The sequence below is a fragment of the Carcharodon carcharias genome, chromosome 5 (genome assembly GCF_017639515.1).
Source record: "Carcharodon carcharias isolate sCarCar2 chromosome 5, sCarCar2.pri, whole genome shotgun sequence".
NCBI classification, from domain to species: Eukaryota; Metazoa; Chordata; class Chondrichthyes; order Lamniformes; family Lamnidae; genus Carcharodon; species Carcharodon carcharias.
The window spans coordinates 180,808,482-180,825,191 of NC_054471.1; the positions used below are offsets into that span (position 1 = coordinate 180,808,482).

The window sequence follows — 16,710 nt, forward strand, 5'->3', positions numbered from 1 at the left end:
TAGCGAGCTGCAATTAATGGGAAGTTAACTATTTGAAATAACACAAGTAAGAGCAATATCACAGCAGAACTAGAAGCTAGTTTTAGAGGCTTAGAGCTGCAAGTCCTTTTTCAGGGAGGCTGGGGAGGAGGCACACAATGTATTCCTGTACTAACTACCCCCGATGTCTTGCAAAACAGAAGATGAACTGGAAAGAAAAGGAAAATATCAGGCAATCATCATCATTCCAAATCAGAACTGATAAAAGGTCACAGACCAGAGACATTGGCCCGGATTTTCGTGGAGTCCAACTGACTCTAGAAGCCTTTTAATATGGCAGGTGGGACCCAATTCCGGGATTCATGTCCCCATCCCCAGGGTTCAATGTGTGAGTAGCAAACAGGTGTTTGGCCTTCTGTTTCTGTTGATATAGTTGCCAGATAACCAAACATGCATAATGAGTCCAAGAACTAAGACACTAGAATGGACCTGTTCAGCAGGGGTCTGTTTATAATGACTGAAGTAGGCATGGAAGATGCAAGTGGGTTTGGAAGGATATATGAGGGAGTATGCATGGAGAGAACTAGGGCAATGAGTGAGGGCTAGAGGCCCTAACAGCATTTAATGCAACTGGGCTAAAGACCTGAAGAACCATGTTGGGACTTCTAACCAGCCTGCCCCAACTCTTGGATGCCTCTGGACTGTTTCTGGGTTGGCAGGCCTGACTTGATCCTGCTCCCCATTTCTCCCTGGAGCGAAAATAGTGTGTACGGGGTCCATTTATATGGAGACAGGGCTGCTAAGTCGGGTAATTTAAAGCTTCCTGCCTCATTAGCAAAGATTTGGCCTATTAACTCTGTTTCAGCACAGATGCCACCAGACCTGCCGAGTATTTGCAACATTGTGTTTTTAAGTTGCATAGCCTTACCTTTAGCCATACCCTTAGTCTCCCTAGTGTCATCCTTCCACTCTTCATTTCTCTTCAGCCACAGATGACACAGATGACTGCATTAAAGGGAAGGCGTTCTGAAAGCTTTTGAGGAAGTAAATGTTGACCTGCATTATTTCTCTGCTGGCTGATGAACACCATTCATGTGCCAAAATTAAGAAAAGCTCATTTTGGGACACCATAGCGTATACAACAGTACAAAAGAAGCACGAGCACAATCAATGAACTTCTGGAATCTGCAAAATCCAACAGTTCTGTAGTATTGTGTTGCCCTTCCTACTAATTGCTGTTGATCATTGGAGAAAGTGCCTACATTTTTGGCCCTACTGAGTGTCGTATTGCTGCCATTCTTGACAAATCTGTGAACTTAATTGCCCACTGCATCTGTCCCTACTACCAGCTTGGAAGCAGCCTGACATATTAAAAACTAACTATCACATTGACTTTGATTTTCCAGATTCCAGAAGTTCATTGATTGTGCTCGTGCTTCTTTTGTGCTGTTGATTACTCTATGGTATCCCAAAAAGAGCTTTTCTTCTTAATAAATTGACACACGCATTTATCAATTTTGCTTCCAATTTCCACCCCTTCACATGGTCCATCTCCGACACTTCCCTTCCTTTCCTTGACCTGTCTCAATTTCTGGTGATTGACTGTCCACCAATATTCATTACAAGCCCACCGACTCCCACAGCTACCTTGACTACAGCTCCTCACACCCTGCTTCCTGTAAGGACTCCACCCATTCTCTCAGCTCCTTCGCCTCTGTCGCATCTGTTCTGATGATACCACTTTCCAAAATGGCACTTCTGACACGAATTCCTTCTTCCTTAACCGAGGTTTCCCACCCACTGTGGTTGACAGGGCCCTCAATGGTGTCCAACCCATCTCCTAAGTCTCTGCCCTCACACCTTCCTCTCCCTTCCAGAGTCCCTTTTTTCCTCACTTTTCACCCCACCAGCCTTCGCATTCAAAGTATCATCCTTTGCTATTTCCACCAATTCCAGCATGATGCCGCCACCAAACACATATTCCCCTCACCCCCCGTGTCGGCATTTCATAGGACCGTTCCCTCCGGAACACCCTGGTCCACTCCTCCGTCACAAACACCTCATCCCCTTCCCACGGCACCTTCCCATGCAATCACAGAAGGTGCAACACCTGTCCCTTTACCTCATCCCTCCTTGCCATCTAAAGGCCTAAACACTCCTTTCAGGAGAAGGTGAAGCAGCGCTTCACTTGTACCTCCTTCAATTTGGTCTACTGCACTCGCTGCTCCCAATGCAGTCTCCTCTACATTGGAGAGACCAAACACAGACTGGGTGACTGCTTTCTGTCCTCAAGCATAACACAGACCTTCCTGCCGTTTGCCATTTCAACACCCCATCCCGCTCTCATGTCCATATGTCCGTCCTTGGCCTGCTGCAATGTTCCAGTGAAGCCCAGCGCAAACTGGAGGAACAACACCTCATCTTCCAACTAGGCACTTTACAGCCTTCCGGACTTAACATTGACTTCAACAACTTCAGACCATAAACTCTCTCCTCTATCTTGACCCTTTTTTTATTCCTTTATTCAATATTAATTTTTATTTACTTATTTTTTATTAATTTTTAATCATTTATTCATCGTTTTATCCCCACCTTTTATCCTATTTTCAATCTTTTTTCCCCACCAGCATCCCCTCCCCCCCACCCCACCCCCACAAGGGCCATCTGTCACTTGTTCATGTTGTTCTTTTCAGAGTACTTACTCTTGTCCTGCTATTATCACATTCTGATTTCTTACCTTATGCCACTATCAGCACCTCATTTAGCGCTTACCACTACCACAGCCCCTTCGTCCATGACATCTTTGTCAGTCTCTCCTTTGCCCCCACCTATCCAGCCTTTTATCCAGCTTCACAGTATAAATTTCATCACATTTTTACTTCTCTTTAGCTCTGAAGAAGAGTCATATGGACTCGTAACATTATTCTGTTTTTCTCTCCAGATTCTGTCAGACATGCAGAGTTTTTCCAGCATTTTCTGTTTTTGTATCACACTGACTTTGTCTGCTACAGGCAGTGTCATTTAAATGTTACATGTTGCAAATAGTCTTTCGAGGGATATGACACAGTTGTCATTGCTTCCTCACTAAACCTCAGCTGCTTTTGGCACACCTCTACTACCACATCAATCAGTGTGCCTGGCACAGGAGACCCATTATGTAATCAAGCTGGGACTTGATGATATGCCACACATCAACAGGTCTTGTGGGCCGCTCCCTTCCTGTTTTTTGCTGCTCCACCTCTGCCAAATACTATACCAGTATAGTACTTAATACAATTCACAGTGCACAAAAACATAAAATGTCCAGGGAAAATCGTTAGCATGAGCTTACCTTTAAATGAGGCCTTGTGCTTTCTCACTGCAGCTAATGCCTGTTCCATTTGGATAACTTGAATGCATAAAAATATCAACGTGTTATTGTTGTAATGTGGAGCATTAGCCTCCTAACTGCCTAATGTGCTGTCTTAATTTCCCTAATGCACAAATTAAGCCAATTAGCATTCACGGCAAATTTATTTAGCAGTTTCATCATTGTTGGGAGTGCTGTGCAACAGTCCCAATATTACTGTCTGCAGTTGCAAAATTGTCACTGGCATACAAGTTTGTCTCTGTGTTACATTTGTATTATAAAGGGTACTGAAAGGTTAACAAGACTGATTCCAATTAAAGAGAATAACGTGTGGAAGCATCAGAAAACATTTTCAGAAAGCAAAATGGCTAAGAAGGCAGGGGGACTTCATTATGATCAACTAAAATTCAGATTATTACTGTAAAGAAAGAAAAGAGGATCAAAAGACTTTAGTAGAAGTTTGAAAAATATATAAATATAAATGAAAAATAAATAAAATAGATATTAGGAAAAAAGCTTTATATAAAGGGTGATAAAGGACTGGAATAATCTACTAAGGTAAGAAGTTAAAAACATTCCAAATACAATTAGATGTTTTATTAGAAGATATGCTTTATTGGGTAAATGGCCTTTACTCACCCATCCCGGATTTTAATTAATATTAAAATGCTTTTAACTAATCTCTGAAGATAACTTCATTAGCTGCCAAGCCTAGTCTCAAACAGATCTATTCATTTACCTGTGTCTGGAAAAGCACCTGCTAAATATGTTTATGACATTACGTGCATGGATCACAAGCTATTCTGCTCTATATTTATTCTTATACATAGATGTGGAGTGGCATTAGATGCATGGATGTTCCCACTGGAGGATGAGATACATACAAAGGTACAGAAGCCAATACTGTTCATCAACTCAGAAAAATTCCAGTGGGTTGTGAATATCCTGAAAATGAAAAAACTTGATTCAAACACAGTACAGCGAAAGATGATTACAATCATGTGAGTAAACGTGTAAGTAAAGGTCAACCTAAAAAAAAACAGTGAATCATACTATCCAGTTTAATAGCATCTGCTCAATCAAGGACAATGTTTGTAATTGTTTTTGGAAGATAACTTAAGGTACAGTATCTTTACAGTGCAGAAGGAGGCCATTCGGCCCATCAATTCTGCACTGGCTCTCTGAAAGAATATTCCACCTAGCCCCACTCCCCTGCCTTCTCCCCGTAACCTTGCACATTATTTCTTTTCAGGTAGCAATCCAATTCCCTTTTGAATACCTTGATCGAACCTGCATCCACCATCCTCTCAGGAAGGTTGCTCCAGACTCCAACCACTCTGAGTGAAAATAATTTTTCCTCACATCACATTTACTTCTTTTGCCAATTATTTTGAATCTGTGCCCTCTAGTTCTTGATGTTCTCCTGAGTGGCAACAGTTTCTTACTACTTACCCAGTCCATACCCCTCAGGATCTATCAAGTCTCCTCTCCGCTGCCTTTTCTCCAAGGAAAAGAGTCCCAACCTCTCCAATCTAACCTCATAGCTACAGTTCTTTATCCCTGGAATCATTCTTGTGAATCTTCTCTGTACTCTCTCCAATACCTTCACATCTTCCTCAAGTATGGCACCCAGAACTGCTCGCAATACTCCAGATGAGGCCTAACTAGTGTCTTATATAAATTTAACATGATCTCCTTACTCTTGTACTCAATTCCCCTTTTAATAAAGCCTAAGATACTATATGCTTTATTAACTGCTCTCAAAATGCCCTGCAATCTTCAATGACATATGTATGTATACACTGAGGTCCCTCTGTTCCTGCACCTCGTTTAGAGGCGCTCCCTTTATTTTATACTGTCTCACCATATTCTTCCTGCCAAAATGAATCACCTCACTCTTCTCTGCATTGAACTTCATCCGCCACATGTCTGCCCAATCCACCAACATGTCCATGTCCTTTTGAAGTTCAAGATTATCCCCATCACAGTTGACAGCATTTCCGATCTTAGCATCATTTACAAATTTTGAAATCATGCCCTGCACACCACAGTCTAGTCATTAATATATATCAGGAAGAGCAAGGGTCCCAACACCGACCCCTGGGGAACTGTGCTACAAACTTTCCTCCAATCTGAAAAACAACCATTTATCACTACTCTGTTTTCTGTCACTCAGCCAATTTCTTATCCAAGTGTCCATTGTCCCTTTTATTCATTGATCTAGAATTTTGCTCACAAGTCTGTTGTATGGCACTGTATCAAATGCCATTTTGAAAATCCACACACACATCAACAGCATTTCCCTTATCACCATTCTCTGTTACCTCCTTAAAAAAATTCCAGCAAGTTAGTTAAACACGATTTTCCCTTAAGGAAACCCAGCATGGATTGATTAATTATCCTGTCTAAGTGACTGTTGATTTTATCCAGTACCATAGTTTCCAGAAGTTTCCCTACCACTTGAGGTCAAACTAACTGGTCTGTAGTTGTCAGCTTTATCCTTGCACCCCATTTTGAACAAGGGTGTAACATGCTCAATTCTCCAGTCCTCTGGCACCTCCCCTATGTCTAAGGAAGACTGGGAGATTATCACTAGTGCCTCTGCAATTTCCACCCTCACTTCCCTCAGAACGCTTGGATGCATCTCATCCAGTCCTTGTCCCTTATCTATTTTAAGTAAAGATAGCCTTTCCAACACCACCTTCCTCTCAATTGTAAGTTCTTCTAGTGTACCAATTACCTCCTCTCTCACCTTGACCTGGGTAGCATCTTCTTCCTTTGTAAAGACAGATGCAAAGTACTCGTTCAATACCTGCACTATTTCTCCAGCCTCCATATGCAAGTCCCCTTTTTTGTGCCTAATCGGTCCTACTCTTTCTTTGCTACCCTTTTATTATTTACATGCTGATAGAAGACTTTGGGTTTCTCTTTTATGCTCGCTGCCAACCTTTCATGCTCTCCTTGCTTTTATTAGCTTTTTCACTTCCCCTCCGGGCCTTCTATATTCAGCCTGATTCTCCATTGCATTTTCTACCTGACACATTGTACCTGCACTTCTTCCTTTTCATCTTTACCTCTATCTCTCTCATCATCCAGGGTGCTCTGGATTTATTTGTCCTGTATTTCCCCTTCAAGGGAATATACCTTGATATTGCCTGCAATACTTTTTCTTTGAAGGTGGCCCATTGTTACACCACCGTCTTTTCTGCCAACATTGATTCCAACTCACTTGACTCAGATGCATTCTCATCCCACTGAAGTTGGCTTTCCCCCAATCAATTATCCCTGCTGTGGATTGTTCCCTGTCATTTTCCATGATTAACCTAAACCTTATGATATAATGGTCACTGTCTCCTAGAGGCTGTCCCACTGATATTTCATCCACTTGAGCCAACTCATTCCCCAGAACCAGGTCCAAAATTGCATGTCCTCTCATTGGACTGGAAACATACTGCTGCAGAAAATTATTTTGAACACATACCAGGAACTCTCGCCCCTCTTGTCCCTTTGTACTATTCCTATATTAGTCTATGTTTGGATAATTGAAGTGCCCCATTTTGATTACTCTATGATTCTTGCACCTCTCTGTAATTTCTTAGCCAATTTGTTTCTCCACATCCCTTCCACTAGTTAGTGGTCTATATACTACATCAATCAATGCTATTGCACCTTTTTCATTCCTTACCTCTAGCCAGAGAGATTCCGTCCGTGACTCCTCTGGAACATCCTCTCTCCAGTACTGTAATGCCATCTTCAATCAATATTGCCACGACCCCCTGCCACTTTTCTTCCTTTCCTGTCGCTCCTAAACACCTTGTACCCAGGAATATTTAACACCCAGTCCTGCCCTTCTTTGAGCCAGGTCTCTGTTATAGCAATAATATCATAATTCCATTTGTCAAACTGTGCCTGCAGTTCACTAATCTTATTAATCACACTCTGTGCATTCACATACATGCATATTAGCCCTGATCTAGGCTTTTTTACTTTCCCCCTTATTTTAGCCCCACCTAATGACTTACTATTGCCTACTCTAATTCTATAAAATTCTCCAAATATTCTATCTACCTTGATACTCCACTCTGATAGATCCTCATTATCAGTTGATACTTCACTACTTCCCAATGCCATTTTTTCTCCCCTGCACTCTGAATTTCCCCTCAGGTTCCGATCCCCCGCTATTCTAGTTTAAACCCTTCCCACCAGCACTAGCAAACCTCCCCGCGAGAACATTAGTCCCAGTCCTGTTAAGGCATAACCCGTCCTTCTTATAGAGGTCCCACCTGCCCCAGAACCTAACCCAATGCCTTAGAAATCTAAAGCCCTTCCTTCTATGCTATTTCTCCAGCCACGTGTTGAACTGCTTAATCTTCCTATTCTAATGCTCACTATCACGTGGTACTGGGAGTAATCGTGAGATTACTGCTCTTGAGGTCCTCCTTTTTAATTCCCTTCCTAACTCATTAAAATCTGCTTTCAAGGCCTCATCCCTTTTCCTATCTATGTCATTGGTCCCAGTGTGGACCTTTGGCCTCTGGCTGTTCACCCTCTCCCAAAAGAATGTCCTGCAGCTGCTCTGTGACATCCTTGACCTCGGTAACAGGGAGGCAACATACCATCCTGGATTCATGTCTACGGCCGCAGAAACACCTATTTGCTCCCCTAACAATGGAATCTCCTACTACTATAGCACTTCGACTCTTCCTCCTCCCCTCTTGTGCAGCTGAGCCATCTGTGGTGCAGTGAACTTGGATCTTGTTACAGTCCTCTTAGGAACCATCTCATTCACCAGTATCCAAAATGGAAAAGCAGTTAGAGTGCAAGATAGCCTCAAGGGATTCCTACACTACCTGCCTGTTTCTCTTAGGCACTCTGGCAGTCACCCATTCCCTCTCTGCTTGCGTAGTTCTTAGTTGTGGTGTGACCGCCTCTCTAAACGTGCTATCCACATAATCCTTAGCCTTGCAAAATGCACCACAGTGACTCCAGCCACTGCTCAAGCTCTGCAGCTCAGAGCTCGTTTCTTCAGCTGGCAACACTTCCTGCAGATGTAGTCATCAAGAGCACTTTGTGCCTGCATGACTTCCCACATCCCACGAGATGTACATTCCACATGGCTGAGCTGCACTGACATATCTTAAACTTTATATACAGCGTTTACTACACTATTTATTTACTGATTTATTCTAATTTACTCATTTATTTTAATTATTTTCTTAATTAATTTGGAATAATTCCAATGTATACTACAATATACTGTGTTTATTAAATGCTAGTGCCACCCACAATTACAACTAAAAGTTATATGTTTCTTAATTACACAGGTATGTATTTTAGGTATTTATTTTAATTATTTTATTTGAACCATTTTATGGTTTAGGATGGGTAAAAGAAATAGACAGTGGAATAGTCACTAGAGATGGTGGTGAAGTAGAGCTGGGAGTCATCAGCATATCTGTGAAAAACAAAGCTGTGTTTTCAGATGATGTCACCAAGAGGCTGCATGTAGATGATGTAATAAGGTGAACAGAAATAGGAGGGGGACCAAGAATAAATCTTTGAGGGATACCAGAGGAAATGGAGCAACAAGTAAGGCCATTGCAAGTGATACTCTATGATTAGGTAAATAAGAATGGACCCAGGTGAATGCAGTCCCACCAGCTGGAAAAGTGGAGAGGCATTGGAGGAGGATGGTGTGGTCAACCATATTTGTGGACAAAGGCTACAGACAGATCAAGAAGGTTGGGGAGAGCTAGTTTATTGCTGTAACTGTCACTCCTGTGACTGGCAGGAGAAGGCATAGGATCAAGAGAGCAAGAGGTGGATCTCATGCACAAGATGTGTTTAGAGAGAGCATGAGGGGCAATAGGAAATAAACTAGAGCAATGCAAGTGGTGAATTAGGGCAGGGGGTATCTTTAGAGAGAAAGTTTGGCATGGTGGGCTAATGGAAGGAGGGAAGCAGCAGAGGCAGCTGATCAGATGGTCTCAGTCTTAGTGATGAAGAAATCCATTAGTGAGAAAGAAGTCCATGAGTTTTTCGCACCTCTTGTAGGAGGTGAGGGTGGAGGAGATGGGGAAGAGGAGATGGTTTGCAGTGGAGAAAAAATCCCTGGAGAGAGTGGGGTGTTGGTGGATTAACTTTGCATTCCATGATGATCCTGGAATAGTGAGCAGTTTTAGCAGATGAGGGCACAATGGTGCTTTATGTAGTTCAGCCAGGTCTGACAGTAAATGACTAAACCAGTCATCCACCATATCTGTGCAACTCTGCATCCCTTGGACTGAAGGGGTCAGAGATGAGGCATGTGTCATGGGTAATGGCCAGAGTGAGAGAGAGTAATTGTTTCAGTGGGACTAAGGCATTGAGGGTGGAGATGGGCACTATTCAAAGAAGAGCAAGGGAGTTTTACCTGTGTCATAACCAAAACGGGGAGATGGTAGTGTAGTGGTAGAGTAAGTGGACTTGTAATCTAGAGGCCCAGGTTAATGCCTAAGGTACATGGGTTCAAATCCCACATTGGTAGCTGGTGGGATTTAAATTCAATTAATCAAATCTGGAATATAAAGCTAGTCTCAGTAATGGTAGCCATGAAACAGCCTCGATTGTTGTAAAAACCCATCTGGTTCACTAATGTCCTTCAGAGAAGGAAATCTGCCATCCTCACCTGATCTGGCCTACATGTGATTCCAAACCCACAGCAATGTGGTTGACTCTTACCTGCATTCTGAAATGGCCTAATTCAGTTCAAGGGCAATTAGGGATGGGCAACAAATGCTGGCCTTGCCAACGACACCCACATCCCAAGAAAGAATTTTTAAAAAAGCTCTTAAAATTAGGTGAACCTGTCTAAATAGTTATTGAATTCCTTTCTATGTATAAACTGATTAGCACATCAAAAGAAGTTAATTGGCTGTGGCAATGAACTCAGCCAAAAAAGGGTTGAGAGAGAGGGCCAAAAGCTTATTAAAAAAAGGGTCTTAAAAGAGGCGAGGCAGAGGGGTTTAGGCAGGGAATTTGAGAACGTGGGGCCAAGTTGGCCCAAGGCACAACTGTTAATGATGGGATGTACAAGAATCTAGAGACCAAGTTGGACATTTCTAGGGATGGAGGTGGGTGGTATTGTAGGATGTTCAAGAGATCTGGAGAATGGGGCCATTTGAAGGAATCAAAATACAGAAGTTTTAAATTTGAGACATTAAACCAATTTACATCAGTAAGGACAGCGACGAACAATCAAGTCTTGGTGGTCAGACAGGATCATTTAACTTCAAATATGTTAAGCTGATATTTTATGCTATGAGATTTTGTCAGGTAATATATCCGATTTCTGTGGAGTTGTTTCATTTTGAATATTTTCTTCTGAGGGGGAGCAAAATTCATGAAATTCTCAGAAGAAAACAAATGTTACTGATGATCCATTTCAGTTTAAACATGGAATATTTTTGCAATGTAACACAGTAAAACAGGCACATTAAATGGAAAAACATAAAATGAATGAATTAACCTTAGGATTTTACAATTTCTTCAGTTGTGAAGATAGAAAGAAGTGGCTTACTCATTGGATAAGTGGCTTTAGCATTCCTAGGCCTGAATTTTCATTCCCAAGGACAGATTTAGGAAAATTCCCAACTCTGCAAACCCAACTTGGAGCGAAGTGTTGTAGGCAGTCTGATTTTACTCTTTTGAGCAACCAATTAAGCTAAATTAAAGAAAACGAGGGACAAAGTAAGAAGCAGCCCCTTAAATGGATACTGAAAAAAGAAATCTAATCTTAAAGGAAACTTACGACGTCAAATTAACATGTGATTCGAAGGGGTCAGTAAAGCACCCCAGTCACTGCGGTGCCCACAGAGCACGGAAGGCCTCGATGGTACTGGCGGACACCACGTGCTCCCTACCAGGTACACCCGGTCGCAAATGTAGCTGTGGAAGAGGGGCAGACAGTTGGGCCAGATTAACCCCTTGGTCACCCGCTGCCTGGAATTGTCGATGGCGAACTTGCCCAGACCCAGGAGCAGGTTTACGAGGATGTCCTCCTCCCTCCCCACCCTCCTCTGCACCAGGTGGGCAGTCGGGTTTTTCATACCTGGGGTGGGTGGATGGACGTTAACAGGAATCATGCCTGCTGTTGGTGGAAAAAGTTCAGGGCTACTGGGTGAGGAGGTAGGCTGTGAAAAAGGCTGGCCTCAGCGAACAGGCACTTTGTCCCAGCTGTAAAAGAAAACAAAAAACAACTCTCACCTGCCACACAATCCCCTTGCTCCAACCATGCCAATGTATGCAACCATATGATCCCCGCCCACAGCCCTTCATACTCTCCATACCAACCTATACCACTCTGCCCAACCCCTCTATGGTCCATGCCAACTTATTGCCAATTCATGCCCCCTACCCATCACCCTTTTCCCTAACGTTCTCTATGTCAGCTCACCCAGTTGCCACCATGGGCAGACCTCAGGATCCATGCTGAGATGAAATGAAGTTCTAAAGGCCTATTAATGAATTCACTATTAAAATTGATATTAGAAAAATCCATTAAGTATATATATGTTGTAAAATTTTGAAATCAGTCATGCAGAACTAATCCTATAATGATAACCCTCAGGCTTAAGTCAACAAACAGAGTAAAGTGGCAAGCGCTGCTTTTCTTTTAAACTGTAGACTGCTTTTTTCGATTTAAAGAGCAGGAGATTCAATTAGCTTGACAGTTCCCTTGACATCTTGACAGTTCCAAAGAGTTTATCCACTTTTTATGCATATTCATGTCTACTTTTAAGATTCCCAAAGGGCATCTTACCTCTACCAAAGGTGTCCCAGTACCTATCCAAAAGGGTTCCTTATCTCTCCAAAGAACCCTACAAACTTTAGACCTTCTCCCGATAGGGTTAAAGTGCACATTTTTAATGTTCCAGACACCACCATCACCATCCCTTGGTATGTCCTGTTCAACGGCAGAAGAGACCCAGCAGAGGTTGCGGCACCGTGGTATACAGTTGGGAGGGAGTTGCCCTGGGAGTCCTCAACATCTACTCCAGACTCCATGAAGTCTCATGACATCAGGTCAAATATATGCTGCATGACGTGGGCATAATGACACATATTCATGTGCATCCTATGTTTTGTGCCTCACCAAATATATCTCCAAAGGCATTTGCTCAGGAAAGCATCTACACATTGTACGATTTTTGTTTTTATTGGAGATCCAGGTAATACTATTGCTTAGAGTCATTACAGAACAAGAGGATATTTGGCTTATCGAGTTCCTGCCAGCTTTCTGTAGAGTGATCAAGTCAGCCCCTTTCTCTTGCTCTATCCCCTAAGTCCTGCAAGTTTATTTTCCTCAAATATCCGTCCAATTTCCAGTTGAAATCATTGATAGTCTCTGCTTCCACCACACTCTAAGGCAGTGTCTCCAAGGTCATTGCCATTTGCTCTGTAAAAGTGTTTCTCACGTTCCGTCCTGCATCTCACATCCAAAACCTTAAATCTATGTCCCTTAGACCTCTATGTCCCTTAGACCTTGTATTCCTCATACTATCAGCTAATAGGAGCAGCTATTCTTTGTCTACCTCATCTAAAGCTGTGATAATCTTGTACATCTCTACCAGATTTCTCCTCAATTTCCTTTGCTCCAAAGAGAACTCCAGATTCTCCAACCTAACCTTTATATCACCCTCCCTGAAATCATTCTGGTAATATGCCTCTGTATCCTCTCGAAGACCTTCATGTCCTCCTTGAAGAATGGTCACCTGAACTGCACACAATACTTTAGTTCTGATGTAACCAGAGCTTTTATAAAGATTCAGCATAACTTCCCTGCTTTTGTACTTGATACCTCTATTAATGAAGACCAAGATCCCATGTACTTTGCTAACTGTTCTCTCCATACGTTTGGCGAAATTAAAGATCTATGCACATGAACCCCTCCCACCAGTCCCTCTGCCCCTGCACATTCTTTAGACCGGTGCCATTAAGTCTTTGCCTCTCCCAATCCCTTTTGCCAATGCATCACCTCACACTTTTTCTGTATTAAATTCCATCTAGCATTTGTCTGTCATCCTGTCAGCCTATTTATGTCATGTTGTATGATCCTCACTGTTTGTAACACCTCCAAGTTTGGTATTATCGGCAAATTTTGAAGTTTTACACTGTATTCCAATATCCAAGTCATTCATATATATTATATGTATATAGTATTTATTATTTATATATTATATAAAATGTATATTTCAAAAAAGCAGTGGTCCTAGCATTGACACATGGGGAACACAGCTATTTGCCATCCTCCAGTCTGAAATACAATCATTTACCATGACTCACTGGTTTCTTCTAAAACCAATTTTTTATCCCAAGCTGACATTGACCCTCCTATTCCATTAGCCTCAATTTTGTTAACGGGGGTTTGGCGGCGGGGGGGGGGGGGGGTGGTCGGTGGAGCAGTAAGAAGTAATCAGCAGGAGGTTTCTTTGCCCACCTTTGACCTACTTGATCTAAAACTTCATGGGGACCGGAGTTAATGTTAAGGACTCCCAGAGAAACGCCATCTTGATTGTATAGCACTATGTCATCACCTCTGGTTGGTCTGTTCTGCTAGTGGGACAGGACATGCCAAGGGCTGGTGGCGGTGGTGACTCGGACACTGTAAGTTCGGATTCGGTGAGTATTACTATGTCGGGCTGTTGCTTGACTAGCCTGTGGGACTAATTATGCTCTCATAATTTTGGCACAAGCCCCGAAATGTTAGAAGGAGAACTTTGCAGTGTTCACAGGGCTGCGTGTGCCCTTGTCATTTTCGGTCTCTCAGTCAATGACGAGTGGTCCAACCAGTTTCGTCCCTTTTAGACTTTGTAGTGGCTTGGTACAACTGTGTAGCTTGCTGGGCCATTTCAGAGGACATTAAGAATTAACCACATTGCATACAGGTCAGATCAGGTAAGGACAGCAGATTTCCTTTCCTATAGGACATTAGTGGAGCAGATGGCTTTTTATGACAACTGATAATGGTTTCATGGTCACCATTACTGGGGCTAGCTTTTTAATTCCAGATTTATTAATTAATTGAATTTATATTCCACCAGCTGTCATGATGGGATTTGAACCATGTCCCCAGAGCATTAGCCTGGGCCTCTGGATTAGCCTAGCATTAGCCTAGTTCAGTGACATTATCATTACGCCATCACCTCATGGTAAATATTTGTCTGTTACCTTCCGAGCAAGATTTTCCCATGAAGAAACCTGATAATGATATTAGTGTCTGAATGACAAGTTTGTTGGTGCACAAGTTTTTATAAGAAAAAATATTTCATGACCCGTTGAATGCTGCAGCAGAAATCATAGATTGATCTGCAGTTACTATATTAATCTAGTTACCTAGAATGCAATTTCTAAACTCTACAGCAATGGCTATATTCTCTGCGGCTTAGAAAACATGTTCTAGCATTTATAAAGCCGCTGCCATATGTAGTGGCAGAAAATCACATTTGCATCACTGGGTCAAGTTCATTTTAGAATGATTATTTGCTCTGCAACTGCACTGTTTGTAGTGTGGTTTCCCTACAATATCTTGCAATTCCAATTATGAGTTTCATCTTGTGCCTCAATTTCTTTATCAAAGTCTAAAGAAATAACTTGATTTTTTACTAATAATTTTCCTTATTTATTTGAGTCAAGTTATTTGTAGTTTGCCTTAAAGAATAGAAAGAAACAAGTGCTATCATTAGCTTAGCTAGTTCATAAATGGTGATATTCGTGTTCAACTCACACCATCTCAAGTCACAGGCAGGACCATATCTGATTTTTTAAATAAAACACTGGACAATAGTGTGCCTGGATACAATTCCAAAAATGTTTATACTTGTACATTTTGAAATCAAATTTGGTAACCATAATCAAATAATTTGCAAACTTAGCTATTTTCTTAAAGGTATCTTGGTTTGTATGTGAATCGCAGAAGAAATTGAATTTAGAACTTAATTCACTGCCTTGAGGTTTTTCATTCATACTTTGGTTCTTTATAGGGGAACGGTTCATCAGAGCTTCCCTGATTTCACATTTTTGACTGGCACTTTCTTTGGAAGGATATTTCAATTGAAAGGAACAATAGATCCCCTTATAGCTATTGATATTAGCAACAAAGCTTCTTTAGCATTCATGCAAAGACACTTGGGTAAGTAAAATATATTAATTATAAGCTACATATTTCAATAATAAAGTTATCCATATATATATATATATATATATATATATGGAGAAGAATACAGTAGTGATTGTCAGATTGAGGCAATCTTATAACACTGTGGCCATACGTGTTGTGTTTCAGATGTGTAGTCATTGTAGATTGTTCTTGCATGATATTGCACTTTAAGTGTTTATAAAGTATTAAACACATTGGCATTTCCATCAGAAATGGTTTTTTTAAAAATGCAAAATGTTTAATGATAATAGGTTTTTTAATTCTGTACCATAAAGTTCAATTACATTTGATAGATGATGTGTGTGTCTGTGTGTGTAATAAATGCGTAGATCAAAAAGGAGAAACACCTCTGGAAAGGGAGGTTCCCACTCTCTAAATGGTAAAACAGCACCCAGAAGTGAACCTTTAAGCTCTAGATGTGGGACAGACATTTCCCACTGTGATGGGAGAAAGCTTCACTGTTACTTGAAGTAATTTCAATTCTTTTAGGATTAATTTGCATATCAAATTTTGCTTTCCAGGTCTTGAGAAAGATTTTGATCAATGGGACCCTCTTATTGATGGGAAAGGAGAACACATTATACCAGGCACAAATATTCATTTGCCTTTAACAAATTCTGAACCCAAGCAATGACTGTCAATGTTGAGTGTACTGCAGTAAAATAAAAATAAAAATAAAATTAGTATGAACAGATTTATCTGCAGTGAACATTTGCCGTTGTGCAGACCATTTGCCTTATGAGCCTATTACAAGTTGAATTTAGAAGATAAGTATCATCAGCCATGTAATACAGTTTACCTCAACTATTTCTGTTGATTTGTATGTAGATCTATTAACCTTTTGGATAAATACTACAACATTCAAGTTACAGGTCTGATATTCTTATAAAACAATAGGCTCCCAGCTGTTATATCTTTTTAAAAGTGAACTGTATTATACTGAGCTTCTAAGGGTATGAGTTATTACATTCAGTATTTTGACATTACACTCAACTGTTTAAAGCTATAATGCAGCATAGATCAGCCTTGTATGTTTCTTGTACTAGCTCCTACTGTTATAGTGAAGCTAAAAGTTCATCCATGGTTAGAATTTCTTTATTAAGAAATGATTCTTAAAACCAAAAGCATGTAAGTTAGGTTTTTGGAAGCATCAATGATTATTTTGCTCAAATTCTTCCTGAATTGC

At 41.2% G+C, this 16,710-nt stretch overlaps 1 protein-coding gene across 7 annotated transcripts in view; it reads left to right on the forward strand.

Moving 5' to 3' along the window:
• pla2g7 (phospholipase A2, group VII (platelet-activating factor acetylhydrolase, plasma)) overlaps nt 1–16,389 on the forward strand; it is a 129,208-nt gene extending 112,819 nt beyond the window's left edge. For 5 of the 7 annotated variants that reach the window (XM_041187288.1, XM_041187285.1, XM_041187286.1 and 2 more), the window contains exons 9-11: nt 4,159–4,329; nt 15,349–15,497; nt 16,046–16,389. In XM_041187288.1, coding sequence (XP_041043222.1) covers nt 4,159–4,329; nt 15,349–15,497; nt 16,046–16,158 — 433 coding nt within the window. In that variant the 3' untranslated portion in view covers nt 16,159–16,389. Of the gene's footprint in view, nt 1–4,158; nt 4,342–15,348; nt 15,498–16,045 lie in introns of those variants that run through there. The other 2 variants (XM_041187291.1, XM_041187290.1) reach the window with 2 other exon arrangements.
• Nucleotides 16,390–16,710: the final 321 nt, after the last annotated feature.